Here is a 16,366-nt window from a genome sequence, read left to right on the forward strand (position 1 = left end):
TGTCTATATAGATGATGCTCTATATTTTCTCCAACATGGTAGGGAAAGAGAACATGGATAAAAATTGCTAGTTGGAAAAACTTTGTTGAAAAAGAAGCTGCCACAATGAAGTGAAGACTATTGATGGTGGCCACTTCAGCTTTGACCTAATCATGACCAAGTGAAAAGGAATTCTGATTTAGTGGCCAGACGTTGCGTGCCCTGGTAGCTGAAGATCTGAAAGTGCACAGAGTGTAACAGTAAATGTCCAGTTTCCCAGCACTCTACCAGCACCCCAGCTCTCTACTGAGTCTGTATCCTCCATACTCAACCTCCACAAGCTTAAAATCATGCGGTGCAACATTAATTACGTATTAGTCCTCTAGTCTTTAATTTTACATCAACTATTTATTTTACCCATGTTAGTACTTTTCTTAAGATAGTACTCAGGGAAATTTCTTTCAAAAACAAATTAAATCATTCCTAATTACTAATACTGAACAGTTTGATTTCACCCCATATCAATCTATTTATACCCCCTGGTTTTCAGTAATTATTGCGATAGAACATGATGTGATTTTCAATATTTACGCAACTAACAAAATCAATGTTTACTTGGTTCTGAAATGTAATGGCCTGCTTTTCTTCTTAGTTATTTTTAACACCAACAGCCATTTCCTCACGGTTTTCTCTTTGTTGTCCATCTGTCCAGATGATAAATTACTCAAAACTACTTTTGAACTATTTCAGACTATCTGAAACATCTGGCTTTCCCACGAAATGTTGCGGTATTTGCTGTGCTGCCACAGGATCCATATACAGTGAAATAATATGTTGGCAGGAAGGTCAGAATGTACCTAATTTAACAGTCATTAGCTGATAGGTTTTGCACTGGTATGGCTTCTGCAAGGTCGAAGTGTATCGATGCCCAAATATCCACTGAAGCTACAATGTGAACAGGTTTGCGAGTTGCAACTTACTGACTAGGGGTAACTATCAGACCCAGGCTATCTCTGCAAAACAGAGAGCTAAAGGCACAGATCTTTGATATTAAAGGAACAGCGGACAGAGGGTGGGGATTGGTGGTGGTATGGGGGTGGTGGGGCCTGTGGGTAGTGGTACATCTACAGAAATTTTTGTCAGGCTCTTTGAACTACTTGAAAACGATAAAACTTTAACATCTGCCTCAGGCTAGGTCTGAAAATACCCGATACTGCCACCGTGTGGACCATACAGTGAAGTATTCAGCATTTCAACACTAATATCCCTCATAGATTAAGCACAGAAACACACTGAAAGGACAGAGAGGGAAGCACATGAGGTAACAGTAATTCCTCTAGTAGATAACGATGCAGTGGCAATATGGAAATGTCAGGGCAATTGGCTACAACTCTGACATTGATGCAAAGCAACACTGGGAGTTACATATCCTGATTGTAACTGATAGAAACTTGCAGCTCACAGGAGTGTGAATAGAATGGCTCATGCTAGCTTGACGATTAGAAAGGTTGATGTTACATGAATGGGGCAGATGCTTGGGCCCTGCCAAGGTTGGGAATGGCTTAAGATGGGGACTTAAAATACTGGAGCTGGGGTGCCAGTTGCCTGATATCATTCCCAAACTTCACCATTTTGGCTCAGGCAGATTCATGGTCTGGTAAAGTTGCTCATATCCCTCAGGCAGCTTATCAGAGCCTAGTTTAAGGGAAAGTAATGGAAGCCAACTGGTATTTTCCAATCAGATCCTAGTTTCCCCACATAAGAAGGGGGTAGGGGAGCTGGGGTGGGGTAGGGCGCAGCTTAACGTCCTAGAGATGGCCATCCAGTGATAAGCCGGAGAAGTCTATGGCCTGACTCTTCCAGCCTGAACTTGGGTACAGCTAAAGGTCACCCAGTCAAGGGATTACATCCCCATTACTCCGAGGGTGGTAACCTGGCTGTCTTGTTGAAGCGTCCTTTCAGTTACTTATGCTTTACTGCAGAGAGTGCCCATTCCCACAACCTGCCACCACAGAACCAAGTTCGAGACCTATAACTGACACTGTTTCCTGCTATCAAAGTGGAAGTTCAGCTCATGGCCTCATGGCATTGATATTAATACAGTGTAAATAGTCTTCGACAGTAATCGCTTACCTACTGCACTTATCAATATGTTGTTCGAACAATCAATCAATCCACTTGTCCCTTTCAGGAATGGGGTGTTAGTAACTTGTACAACAAGTTCTAGTTATGATTGCACCATTTGAGGTACCACACAGTCAATACACTAAGGAGTTGAGTAATCCACCCTAACTTTGCAGTTCAGGATGTTGCATTAACCGGCCAAAAGTGATGAGACACGATCTTATCATTATAACTAATCATAAGAAATGCGAAAACATTCAGTCGTGTTATTTCCTGACAATGAATTGCTTTCATTATAATTCAGCTTGAAAAGAACACTACAAAAATTAATTTATTATGTGTGTACTTTTTATGATGAACAGTTTCCACCCTTGAATACAGATCACTTAGAAATATATGACTATATGACAAAACAAACACTTCTATCTTCTTCATGACCACACACCATTGCCAAATATGGTTATTGCCAACATGCTGCAATAGTTTTTTGGTGCTTAGAGTGTCTGCAGTTGTGATCAGACCCAGGTGAGATTCCCCAAAGGTTGTTGGTCCTTCAATTTGTCACCATCTGGCTGGGATCCTCCCAAATTATTACAAACCCGGGTAAGGAGAGGTGACTGGCTTCATGCCCTTATTCAACCCATGATGTGGAGATGACGGCGTTGAGTGATGATGAAGGGGCAGTGTTCCAAAAGCCCGTGATTCCAAATAAACCTGTTGGATTTTAGCCTGGTGCTCTGAGACTTCTTACTTTATTCAGCCCAGTCTCTGCTGGTAGAAACCTAGTAGGTTCCCTTTCCTTGGGATACATTTTCCATTCCCAGTGGGTAGGATTTTACAACTATGCTCGCTCTGAAACCAGAAAATCCCACCCGAGGCGATGAACCTTTCAATGGTCCGTCCCTCGTTTGCTACGATTCCTGTGGCGGGCAGAATGGAAAAACTTGCCCCAGTGTTTAGAAGAGCTAATTTAACCAGGCTTTTTCGAGTTAAGGTAGAGGAAGTTTTTTAATTACTAAAATGATAAGGCTAAATGGTAAAAAACACATGCATCTCACATTCATATGGATTAGAAGAATTGAGGCCAATTGTAAGCAGATAGAAATTAAAAGTTACGTAGAAAAGTCTTTGAGTTGTGAAGAATAGATGATGATGTGTTGCAGCTAATGCAGGTTGATTCCAATAGTTAACTCTTTGATTGATGTGTTCTGTGGTTTGGTGGAGAGATTTCAGTTCTTTGTCCAGCTGTGATCTTTCTGTTGGCTGGGTTGACATTCATAGTCAGAGAGAGAGAGTGTTTTAGATGGTCCTGCAAAAACTGCCTCAGCTACTGCTTCGTCTTCAGTGCAGCAAACCTCCAGCTGCTTTTCTCACAGCATACATACACACAGACTGATTGGCAGACAGTCATTTCCCACTTCACTGTTTCTACCCCCCCCATCAAGTAAATGAACGTGTGAACCATGAGGCTTGTCCCTCCTGCCTCAACTAACATGGCCTAGGAAAGGTAAATGAGAATAGACAGAGACTACTTCAATTTTACTGCTACCATGAGCTTTGTGTAACTAACTCTATCTTTTTGAACAAACTATGCCACAAAATCTCCTGGAGATATCCAAGATTAGGATGTAGGCACCACCCTGAACTGATCAGCATTATTCTCTCAACCACATTCTCAGGACATGTGACTACCGCAGTGCTGATTGCAATAGAGATGGTATGCACCAGGGTTAGGATGCAACCCTTGAAGATTTTTCACTCAACGAAGTTGTTCCAATCCCACATAGACATCAGCTGCCTACCCAGATAAGAGCCAATCATTCCTGGATTGATTGATCAGGCACTCTCCAGCATTCCTACACAGAGTGCAGAATAAAACTGGAACATACTTTGAGACAGTGCCTACAATACCACGCTCTCACATACGGGAAGCAAGAGTGGAAAGGTACTGACCGGTGTGAGGCTGACATCACAGTGATGGGGCTTATCATTGAAGCCAAGCAACCTACTCTCATTAATTACAAGAGAGATCTGAATGATTGGACTCTGAATACACTAAGAACTGCTTGAAGTGAAGCCCAGTAGACAGACAGGTGGCGTGCTGAAGCCCACTAGTAGAAAATGTTGCCAGAATATCCAGATGCCCTTGGGCACAAAGAAAGCCAGGGGAACATATGAAGGCAGCAAAAAGGCAAAAGGTTTACCAGCAAAAGAAAATAAACCCTTTGAGAACAAAGGCAGGGGAAGTTATCACTGTTTGCAATGAATAATTGGAGAGATGGATGGGGCACTACCTTGGAACTCAAGGAAAAACACAGTCATGCAGAAGCTATGGTCACTATTTAGAACCGACCTGTCATTGAAGAGCTGGATATTGAATCCAAAGTGAAGGAACTTAGCAAAACTATTGACTTGCTTACCAAAGGCAAAGTTCCAGATGTTGATGCTCTATCATCTGAGCTCAACAAGCACAGGAAACTGACACATCCTTTAGCATCTGCACAAACCTCTCTATCTTTGCTGGAGGGAGAGGGGCAGTTCTCCAGGGTACGTGTGATACAAGGATTGTGACCTTGTGTAAGAACAAAGCTGACTGCAGCAATGCAACAGTTATTGAAGCATCTTCCTGCTGAACAGCACAGGAAAGGTGCTTGCCATTGTTGCCCTTGTCAGACTGTAAATCCTGACAGAGTGCATTACTCCAAATCCCAATGTGCTTTCAGAGCTGGAATATCATCAATCAACATTAACAACTCACCAAAGTTCCTTTGAAAGCACCTTCCAAACTTGCAGCATCTACCAACTAAGGCAAGGGCAGCTGACGTATATATATATATATATATATATATATATAATTATATAGATATACTATGTATATGTATATAGGAATACACACCTCACCATCCTAACTTGGAATTATAATTGGCATTCCTTCACTGTTGCTGGGTTAAAATCCTACAATTCCCTCCCGAATAGCACTGTGGGTATTCCTGCAATTCAAGATCTGCAGTGGTTCAAGAACGTGGCTTACCACAACCTTTTCAAGGGCAGTTAGGGATGGGCAATGTAAATGTTGGCCTAGCCAGCAACACCCACATCCCATGAAAGGATAAAGATAACCCGATTTTTCTCAATCAGTTGGCTGCAAATAAAAGGCAGTGAACAAAGAAGGCCACTATGTTTGCTTTTGTTGATCTCATGGAGGCATTCAACCATGTGAACAGAGTCAGTCTTTAAGCTGCTGGAGGAAATTGTCTGTCCTCCAATATGAGAGCCACAGTTGGAGTGAAACAGAGCTGTATTCTGTTGCTAACACTGTTGGGCATAATTGCTGCAGCTAGGTACCTTCAGTTCATCTACAAAGGTTTTCTATCTAGCTACTGGAACTGATAGAAAGCTGTTCAGCCTTGTTTGTGTGAGATCTTCAGATAAAAATGTGCCAAAGCCTTGTCAGGGTGTTGCTCTACAACTGGGAGAGAGTTGTCAATGTCTGGAGTGGCAATGAAAAGGAGAAACAGATCAGCTGATCGAAGAGAGCCCAAAGAAACCAGAGACCAGTAATTTTGGTCATTCCCAGTGCTGTCTTCATCTGTGATGTTTAACAAAGAGTTGATCACCATGGGGTAAACCAACATCTCACACTGCCAAGTAAACTGCCAAGTCACATATGGTGCCATATGCTTCTCTGCAAATGATTTTATTAATAGATATAGTTAACAGTGGTAAAAATAGACTTTAATTTCTATTTTCTCCTTAATATCACTCAACATTACCCTGACTCAGTTAATCTGCTGTTGGAGTGCTCAGACATGTCAGTGAACTTTATACTTAACTATGGCTATGTGTTCCAGGCTGGTCATTCACATTGTACCCCCTATAACATTGAGGTCATTCAAACCTCTGTTGATCTTGTCTTAACTCACATCACACCCCTTTCCCCTATCATCTCAGGGTTCACTGATCCACATTGGTTCTTGATCAAGCTATCTTTTGATTTTAACATTTTCATCCTTTTTTTCAAATCCTTCCTAGCTCTGTAATCTCCTCCAACCTCACAACCCTTTGGGATATCTATGGTCCTCTACAACTGGCCTCTTGTGCATTTCCAGTTGTAAGCACTACTTTATTGGAGGTTGTGCCTTCAGCTGTCTAGACCCCACGCTGTGGAATTCCCTTCTACACATCTCTGCCTTTCTACCACACTTACATCATGTAAGACACTTCTTAAAGACTCAGGCATTTAACCTAATGTCCCTTTACGTGATTTGATGTCATACTTCGTTTATAATGTTCTTAGGGAGCTCCTTGGAATGTGTCATTTGTTAAAGATGTGTAAATATAGCTTGCTGTTGTTGTGTAGAACACTGTATATTGACTACATGTCACAATGATGGAGAAAAACCCTAAATTATGCATGGACATATTGAATTTTTAAATAAGATGTGTGTTTTTAAAAATGGACACATATGTCAAAGATGGCTATGGATGTAAGTTCTGAGAATGTAAATTCAGACACTGCCTGAATTACTCCAGTGTGGACGATACCAAGGGAGAGATATATCCTGTAACATAAATCCTAGACCGGTTTGTGAATGTTTGCCTTCCAAGAATATACAAAACACTGAGCTGAAAAGCCACATGCAAAGCTTAGATTTGTGCCGGGTGTGTCAGAGAGTGTGATACAAAAACACAAAGGTAGCTGAGTCCCCTTGCTCTGGTAGGAGAAGATACAAGTTTCACTTTCTCTCTGATCGCTGAAGCAAGTCAAGTCAGCAAAGCCACAGAGATGAGGAAGCAGGTCAACTTTCCAGCTAGATTGCAGGACCCTGCAATCTCAAAACCAACTGTTCAACTGCTGTGGTCAGTTCTACTGGAATCACAATCCTCAAACTGTTTCACAATCTCCCCGTCATGGACAAGTCAAAGATTGCTTTGTTTATTTTTCTTTTCCTTATTTTTGAACTCACTTCTCATTTCTAATCTATGTGCGTATGTTTTATTATTTTCCTTGTGTTTAATAGCTAATACGCTCACTCTTTCTTTAACTCAGGAAAGCCTGGTTAAATTGGCTCCTATTAAAACACAAAATATTGGATCTTGGAAAATGGATCCACAAGGTAAGTGATCCATTTTGAAGTAACCTTGTTGAGATCAACCAACAGGGTTGAATGAAGAAAGGGAACGAGTTAATCCCTCCTCACCTTGGGGCATAACAATTTGGGGGTGGCCCATCCAGAATAACAAACTGGGACTTGTGTTAAGGTAGTTTCCAGGAGGGCAACCGATTTGGTCCCCTTGCCCAGGGACCAGGCCATAGTCAAAGAGCATTACATGTTACACTTTTTTATTGTTCATATGTCTCGTGTGGGTTGATATCATACATGCAGTTCCTGGTAGCTTGTACACGGTCTTGACAGCTGGTCCGATAAGGAGGAATGCACAGAGAACTGGTGGAGAGCCCTGCCATGCAGTGGCACAGGCTGCAGCCTCTGGTGTTTAACAATAATGCTCATATTGTGCTTTATGAGCACAGAATCCCACACTGAAGAAAGAGAAGTGATAGCAAAACAATATATGAAAAAGGAAAGAGTTAAGTGGAGGTTGTGTTACAGATCACTTAAGGAGTCTAAATTGCTAAATTGCAATGTACACTTTTACATGCATGCTGTAGTCTGGAGCTATGGATAGTGATGGTCGAGGTCACATACCAACTGACTCAAGAACAGCTTCTTCCCTGCTGCCGTCAGACTTTTGAATGGTCTTACCTTGCATTAAGTTGATCTTTCTCTACGCCGTAGCTACGACTGTAACACTACATTCTACACTCTCTCGTTTCCTTCTCTATGAATGGTATGTTTTGTTTGTATAACGGGCAAGAAACAATAATTTTCACTGCATCTTAATACATGTGACAATAATAAATCAAATCAAATGAAATTAAAAAAAAGCTCCAATTTTCCTTTGATCACATGGTTGACCAAGAATCTGTCCCACACTTGCCACGGCATGGCGGTGGCACAGTGGTTAGCACTGTTGGCTCACAGTGCCACGGACCCGGCTTCGATTACCAGCTTGGGTCACTGTCTGTGTGGAGTTTGCACATTCTCCTCATGTCTGCATAGGTTTCCTCTGGGTGCTCCAATTTCCTCCCACAGTCTGAAAGACTGGCCATGCTAAATTCTCCGACAGTGTACCCGAACAGGCGCCAGACTGTGGCGATGAGGGGATTTTCATAGCAATTTCATTGCAGTGCTAGTGTAAGCCTACTTGTGACATTAATAAATAAACTTTAAACTGCTATTGGTGTATGTTGGAAGGGTTTGCAATTTAATACTTAGCCTGTTTAAGTGTGTTACGAATGCCCTTTCCTTGGCCATCAAGTCCTGGGGTGAGACTCAAACCCAACGCATCTGACTCAGAGGCCATTTACCTCTGCACCACTAGACATCCAAAGGGTATTAAGCCAAATTTTACACTTATTTAATATTTTACCATATAATGAATAGGGGAAAAGATAGGCAAGTAACATAAATTATTAGCTGGTTATTTATAGCCATTATTGCACCTCATTGGCTGATTATTACTAATTCCCGTAAGTTAATTATTGCTTATAACTGAACTCATGGCCTTTGATTATTTGGTGATCATTAGTTCTTTAGTGTGATCAGGATGACTGACCAATGAGACATCACACTGACCAACTGAGACTGCCAACTGGGAAAAGAAAGGTCTAAAATGATATAAAATCACCGGACATGGTTTAACCTCACAGAAACATTCACTCTTTAATTGTCTGCTAAGAAAAATTAACCACGCAAGTGAGATTGGAAAAAAGAATGAATTGTCTTGTCAGTTTAATTGTAACACCAAGTATTTTATTGCCTGTTCATGAGCATCAGCAACTAGAATGAATAAAATGCCAGGATGTACCAAAAAGTGTGCAAACAATCTATACAAAATGCCCTTTGGTAACATTGCTGGAATAGTGGTAGCTGTCTGACCTAATGGGGTGGTTGATGAGAAGGTAACAGTTATCAGGAATATTTGGATTTTAAACCATAATCTATAATTCCCTCATCATCATGTTGCTGTGTTGTTGGCCATAGTGCAATTGCTGGAGAGAAGTCCTTCAATAACATCAAAGACAGATAAGGTGCGTGCAACTTTTTTTCACCAAATGTTTGGTCACCTTCCTTCTTTGACTCAGTTATAATTTTAGTCTGATCACACACCGTTGAGATGTCTTACTGTGTTAAAGAAGCTATCAAAGATATTTTTAAAGAGTCTCACATACGGAAGCTCCATGTAGATGATTTTACATTTTGCACTTTTGTTGTTGCCAAAATCTAACTTTGTTAAAGAAATTGTAGCAACTTTCATTCTCTGCAATCAGCTTGGCACAAATGAATGAAAATGGTCTCCTGCAGAGGACTATGGTAACAATTCAGGTATTCCTGCAGTCACCATCATTGTAATGACCCCCGGCCTTTCCAACACTCTCCTTTTCTGGTAATAAGCTCCAAGCCACACAAAACACCTAACTATAATAATAAACTGAGGTCATGCACTGCCTTTAACTACAGCTACATAATTAGCGCAGTCTTTCTTATACCATCACAGTAATGCTATGCTCAGAACATTCCATTTAATATTAGAAAAAAAATAGCAATAATAAATAAATAATCTGTTCACCCAAGTTCCTTTTTTTCTGCATCGGAATATGATGTAACATTAGACATGGAGCGTTCTGCAAAGCAGGCAGGATATTCAGTATTGGGAGGCTTATACTAACATCTGATAAAATGGTCTGCATAGCTTATGTTGCAACCATTAAATGAAATGTTTTCTCAGTTTATCGTTAAGATCCAGTCAGCATTAATGATAGAGCTCAGTTCGTTCTCAACTGTACAAAGATAATCTGCCCAGTTCATTCTCAACTGTACAAAGATATTCTGCCCCCTCTACTGCATCAAATTTGTCACAAGTTCTCCATATAATTCTTCCTCTGAAGGAAAAATAGTGGTCTTGATAATCGTGAGAAGGCTTGCAATTATACATATATGTCACATCACTGGGAATCGTTTTGGTCCTTGAAGATGGGCAGTCCTCCTTACCCTTCTTCTGTGTTACTTTAACTGTGACATATACTGAGTCAGTGTCCATTTGATATCGAGTTTCTGGCTTTATTTTCTGTTTCGTGGCAGATCCATCGCTCTAGCTCTATGAAGTATTGTGGTGCACTCAGGAATTGAGTGAGGCAGAATTAGAGTTCCGTAACATAATTGCCTTGTTGTCAGAATAGAACTCTTCATTTAACTGTTCCTGTTAGCGCCCTGTGCCTTGTTTATCAGGTTTAAGTAGGCATCTGACTTTAGGAACCTGGGATAAGAGTCCTTCTCCATCAGGCTGAAGATAATTCTTTGAGCTGCTTCGAAACAAGCAGGGGTTGGCAGTAGAATACTTTTGCTGACTAGATCTCTTGTATTACCATCAATGTTGACCTGCAAATCAAAAGAAGAAAGAGACATTCGTTAAATGCATTGCTCTCTATTTTCCCTCTTTGCCGCATTGTGTTTTCCATAGTTCACTTTGAAATCCTGAGCAAAGCTCTCGAGGCAATTACTAGACATCATGAGAATAAGCCAAAGTCCCCAAAGTGCATCTCTCCATATCATCAAAACTGTCTTTTACTCTGAGCTGTGAGGGTTCAGTTGAGGTCTGACAGTAAGTCATTTCAGTTCTGCCAAAACAGCTAGAACAGATGGCTTGTTGTTCTGATGTGAGGACATTTTTCTGTTGAGGGTTTAAGTTTATGCTTTTACAGTACTGCAGCACTGCTCACTGTTCCTGCTGCCACAAACACAAGCCAAGCTAAGTCCATCCTGTACGTTCTGCTACAGTAAGAGGTCTCACAACACCAGGTTAAAGTCCAACCAATTTATTTGATAGTAAACTCACAGGCTTTTGGGGTTTGCCTCTTCGTCAGGTGAATGGAGCGTTCTGGAATGCAGAACTCTCCACTCACCTGACGAAGGGGCAAGCCCCGAAAGCCTGTGAGTTTACTATCAAATAAATTGGTTGGACTTTAACCTGGTGTTGTGAGACTTCTTACTGTGTTTACCCCAGTCCAACGCCAGCATCTCCACATCATGACTAATATCGGTTCTGTTACATTCAGACTGCTGTGTCCAGATAGGTGTCAGATCCTGGGCTTATGTTGGCTGCGTACATGGGGGATAGCAATGATATTCTGCCTTGTACTGTATTATTGCACAAACTGGAGTTTTATAATTGGGAGATACCAACATTAATTTTTCTTAGTCTCTCTTAGTTACAGCAATTATAAACCTAATGGGAGGATTTGCACAAGAAGGTGCAATTTTCTGTACTGGAATTCGGAGTGAAAAGACCAGTATGAGGATATTCGATTTGTACTCATGCCAATTCTTTGGCTGGATTTAATGGTATTCAAGTAGAGTAAGGAAGGTGGAATAGAAAGTGAGTGGACCACTCGCTCCCACCATCAGATGAATAGTAAAATAAATTGCATTGTTTCTTCTATCTTTACTTAGACCATTATGTCTATTAATAGGAAAAAGAAACTCACTTGTTTTGGGGCATCACTCTTGATGAATTCTGTATAAATATGCTGAGCCTTGGCGTCCAGTTTTGCAGAAGACTTGGTTTTCTTGTAGTCCTCGCAGACCAGCCAGAAGTCAATGTTCTCCTCACTAAACTCTGACTTGAGGAAAGCTCTGAATGCAGCAAGGCCACCTAAAGGGAGAGAAAATAACAATTCAAATAATTATTTACTGAGCTATTTTAACAAATCCAAATGAAATCATTGGAGGCATTCGTCTAACCTTTGAGTAAGAAATGCCACTTACATGGGTCAGCCAGGAGAACATCCAAAGACTTGGACCATTCCATTGCTTCCTCAAGAGTGAGGCTGGAGAAAAAAAAGGAATAACTTAGAATACTTCATTCCTAACTTCAGAGTAACTTTTCATGTGTTTAAACATTTCTTTTTATTCTTATATAGGCAAGATACTACCTAGCTTAGACAAAATTACTTTAAGAACACTGGCGTGTTCAACTTATCCATTGAAATGAGCTTGATTCTGAAGTGATTATTTCTGTGACAGTATACATTTTTGTTCCTCCATTAACAAATTATGCTTTCTATATTCTCTTACATTGCAGCTCAATTTCATGTTGTTTAACTTTAAGGCTGTCACAAAAAAGTCTGTCACAAAAAATTCAGTGCTCAAAGGGATGAATGAGAAGGCACTTACCTAATGGATAAGTTCAGTTTTGCTGACATGTTGGGTCCAAGACTAATAGATGGATGTTGAGAATTAGAGTTCAACAGTATGGAGAAGAGACGAGTCTTCAGGTCCTTGGCTCTGAGCAACATTGAAAAAAAAACAAGGGTCAGTATTGTTAAAAGGCAATTAAAAACCACGTGGATAAAGAAATCATTGGGTTAAAGAAGTGCTCAATGGAATTTGCTTCTTTTAGAGTTACTTTACTCAAATATAAAGTTCATATCCTTCTTGTTCTCAAAAATACAATTACAGTTAAAGAGCTGTAAGTTAGCAGATAGCACAAACAATTAGAAGAAAAATGCATAAAGAAAATATAGGCTTAGGTGAAACGAAATGAAGGGACCTCTGCAGATGTGTTGTTCTAACAGTGCAAGATATTGACAGACCTACGCAGGCAGACTGTGCTTTATAGATAAAGCCTCTGTGTCAGTCATTTTAAGCTCTGCTGACGTCTAGTCTTTGTCTTCAAGTCATTTGCATTAATTTTCCATTTTAGACCTTGGGAGAGTAATATTTACATATTCTGACTTAACATAATGGACAGCAAAGCATTCATAGCAAATTATAGCTCTAATTTGCATTATAATCTACATCTACCTTTCTTCATTTTGTCACTTCAATGAACAAAGAAGTTCCCAAATGTACATAAGAAATATTTGTTCAAAAACATTCCACCTGTTTTTAAATTAATGGATACAACCATTACTCAGTTTTGCTTACAAATGTTTTTTAAGAATGAAGAGCAAATTATTAATTTTATTTGAAAACGTGGGTAGTTACAGTTGAAGTACAGTCTGGGAGAGGAAGCCAGTCAGGTTGCATAATACAAGCAGTGGAAGCCACATAGAAATGAAGTAACTTAGAGCCTTCTATAAGTAATAGTAAATCAATAATACTTACAGGTTCTTTGCTTTTCTTTTCTCTGTCACTTCAGTTCCAGTAGTACCAAAGTTGTTGTTGACTTCTTTCAAGTTGGTTGTTGTGTCCTGGGTGAATGCGAGTTCAGGCATTTCTAGTTGGTTGACTTGTCTAGGATGATATTGCTTCACTTGCTCTTTGTTTGGATAATCTTGTTGGTCTCACATCGCACTGATATATAAGCAGTAGCTTGTGGGGCTGGGGGTGGGATGAGAGACGGGGTGGGTGGGGGGAAGTAGTGTTTGTGCGAATAGAACTTGGTGATCTGAGATCAAGATACCACAAAAAAAAGGAAGTTCTCTTTTTTTTTTGGGCCGTTGTTGACGTGATTGCTCAACCAAACAGCAGTCTCATGCGCATGCAGAACTACACTCTGGTTTCAAATTCAAATAAGTGCAAAGTCTCAAGATCATGCAAATATTGTCCGTTTACGTAATTCGTGTCAGAAATGTGTCTAGCGAACCCTGTTTTCACCGGGATGTTTTTGCTACAGTTTCAGAGTACGCACACAGTTTCAGAGTACGCACTGGGTGTACATCAATTGTGTTTTTAATGCAGTTACAATTTATAAACAGGACCTATGCTGTTGGTTATTGAGGTTGACTTCTTTTGCACATGTGATGAGAATCCGAAAGGTGGAATTCGCTACCACAGAAAGTAGTTGAGGCGAAAACGTTGTGTGGTTTCAAGAATAAATTAGATATAGCTCTTGGGGTTAAAGGGATCAGTGGATACTGTGGGGTGGTGGGATCAGGATATTGAATTTGATGATCAAAGTAAATGGTAGAGCAGGCTGGAAGGGTTGAATGGCTAACTCCTGTTTCTAGTTTATATGTTCCTATGACTCCAAAGCCAGTATTTGAAGCCAAACTGTTGTGTGTTTGTTGCCTGTCAGGTGGTACGACAAAAGCTTGCCTTTATATCGCACCTTTAACATTGTCAAAGTTTTCAAGGCATACATCTGGGGGTCAACGACCTCTTCCAGAGGAGGACTGATCATCCAGACGTAACACATTTGCTGAGTTTCCCCACCTCACCTATCATGACACCTATCTGACAACTCACCAACAGGGCAGAATGAATCTAGTTTGTGTGCACCTACGTCTTGGTTACAGCTGCCTACGAAGATTGACTATTTCCTGAACAAGGCTTCCCATGTAAGAATGACATGTCAGGAAAAAACAAATCAATTGGAAGCCTTTCCGCCCATGATTGACAGGGCAAATACTAAGAAAAGATATTCTACTATAACAGAGCAAAAGTAACTTGAAATAATTCACAAAACTCCAATTCGCTACAGAATCAAGCTAAAACATTCACATTGATTAAAAACCTTATTTAAACTGTATGGTACAGTTTATTTAACCTTAATATCTGGTAGATAAATATTATATAAATGTACTGAAACAATTACTAAAGCTGTTATCTCAAGTTACTTTGTCCTAATCTCTAATAAGTCACATGTTGTAGCCCATAACAATGTCCACAAGAACTCTTCCAAAATTGACTATGATTCTCCGATCCCAGAGATCTCACGCCAGATTTTTAATAGAGTCACAGAGCGGGATTTTACAGCTTCTCTCATTCTGAAATCCACCCGAGGTCAATGGACCTTTCCATGGTCCGTCCTTCACCTGCTCTGAATCCTGTGGAAGGGTGTGGGGGCTGGGGGACAGTAAAATTTTGGCCATAGAGTCTTTCAGCACACAACGAGGCCCTTCGGCCCACCATGTCTGTGTTGGTCAACAAGCACCTATCTGTTCCAGTCCTATTCTCCAGCACTTGGTCTGTAGACATGTATGCTATGGTGTTTCAAGTACTCACCTAAATGCTTCTTAAATGCTGTGAGGGTTCCTACCTCTGCCATCCTTTCAGGCAGTGAGTTCCAGATTCCCAACCACCCTCTGGGTGAAAATATCTTTCCTTAAATCCCCATTAAACCTCCTATCCCTTACCTTAAATCTATGCTCCCTGATTATTGATCACTCTACTAAGAGCAAATGTGGTTGATTTAGACGTTAATTCATTTAGTTCTGTAAACCTCAATAAACCTGTAACCAGAAGCTTATCAACTTCAGTTTTGAAGTTTCTAATTGTCCTAACTTCATTCGCTTTTCAGCAGAGGAAGCTTCAGATTCCTCCTAGCCCTTTGTGCAAAAACACTGCTTCCTGATATCACTCTGAATGATTTAGATCCAAATTTAATCATAGGTTTATGTTCATAAACATTTGCTGGATCCTGTGTATAGATTATCGTATAAGATCAGGGTGGTGTGGTGGCACAGTGGTTAGCGCTGCTGCTTCACAGCTCCGGGGACCTGGGTTTGATTCCCAACTTGGGTCACTGCTGTGGGGGCTTTGCACAGTCTCCCTGTGTCTGTGTGGGTTTCCTCCAGGCACTCTGGTTCCCTGCAACAGTTCAAAAATGTGCAGGTTAGGTTGATTGATCATGGTAAATTTCCCCTTAGTGTCCTGGATTGAGTAGGTTAGAGGGATTAAAGAGGTAAATATGTGGGGTTATGGAGATAGGGCCTAGGTGGGATTGCTGTCATGTGCAGACTTGATGGGCCAAATGCCTTTTGATTGATAGAAATATTTGATGGTACAATATTTACCAGTTTCCATGAAATGGAACGATCTGCTCCCTCCCAATTCTTGTGCACAGGCACGGTGGCTTCCTTCTGAGCTCCAGCTGTACACTGAGTGGGGGGTTTGCTAACACACTGTAGTTACACTAGTTACTTCATCCACGTCAACCATAACAAAATGAAGTCTGGGGCAGCACAGTAGCACAGGGCTAGCATTGTTGCCTCACAACATCAATGGTTAGATTCTGGCCTAGGATGACAGTCTGTGTGGAGTTTGCATGTTCTCCCCATGTCTGCATGGGTTTCCTCCGACTGTTCCGGTTTACTCCCACAGTCCAAAGATGTGCAGGATACGTTGAATGGCCATGCTAATTTGATTCTTCATGTCAGGGGGATTAGCAGGGTAAACAAGTGGGGTTACGGCGATAG

The 16,366-nt window shown here is 40.8% G+C and overlaps 1 protein-coding gene across 1 annotated transcript; it reads right to left on the reverse strand.

The window, feature by feature from the left end:
* Nucleotides 1-8,956: 8,956 nt before the first annotated feature.
* On the reverse strand, nt 8,957-13,520 carry LOC145347902 (regulator of G-protein signaling 21-like). Its single transcript, XM_080195861.1, has 5 exons — nt 13,332-13,520; nt 12,399-12,509; nt 11,991-12,052; nt 11,711-11,877; nt 8,957-10,604 (listed from the first exon to the last, which is right to left on the reverse strand). The coding sequence occupies exons 1-5, from the start codon at nt 13,439-13,441 to the stop codon at nt 10,416-10,418; spliced, it is 639 nt and encodes a 212-aa protein (XP_080051987.1). The 5' UTR covers nt 13,442-13,520; the 3' UTR covers nt 8,957-10,415.
* Between the last annotated feature and the right edge of the window lie 2,846 nt (nt 13,521-16,366).

Source organism: Carcharhinus amblyrhynchos, chromosome 9 (genome assembly GCF_965287045.1).
Source record: "Carcharhinus amblyrhynchos chromosome 9, sCarAmb.v2.hapA, whole genome shotgun sequence".
Taxonomy (NCBI): domain Eukaryota; kingdom Metazoa; phylum Chordata; class Chondrichthyes; order Carcharhiniformes; family Carcharhinidae; genus Carcharhinus; species Carcharhinus amblyrhynchos.

Bases quoted from the DNA above. Each gene is read 5' to 3' on its own strand.
- LOC145347902 (XM_080195861.1), bottom strand. From the start codon at position 13,441: ATGCCTGAACTCGCATTCACCCAGGACACAACAACCAACTTGAAAGAA. The intron at 12,510-13,331 runs GTAAGTATTATT...AATGTTGCTCAG, and splicing joins AAAAGAAAAGCAAAGAACCT to AGCCAAGGACCTGAAGACTC. The intron at 10,605-11,710 runs GTGAGTTTCTTT...TTTGATTTGCAG, and splicing joins AGAGTGATGCCCCAAAACAA to GTCAACATTGATGGTAATAC.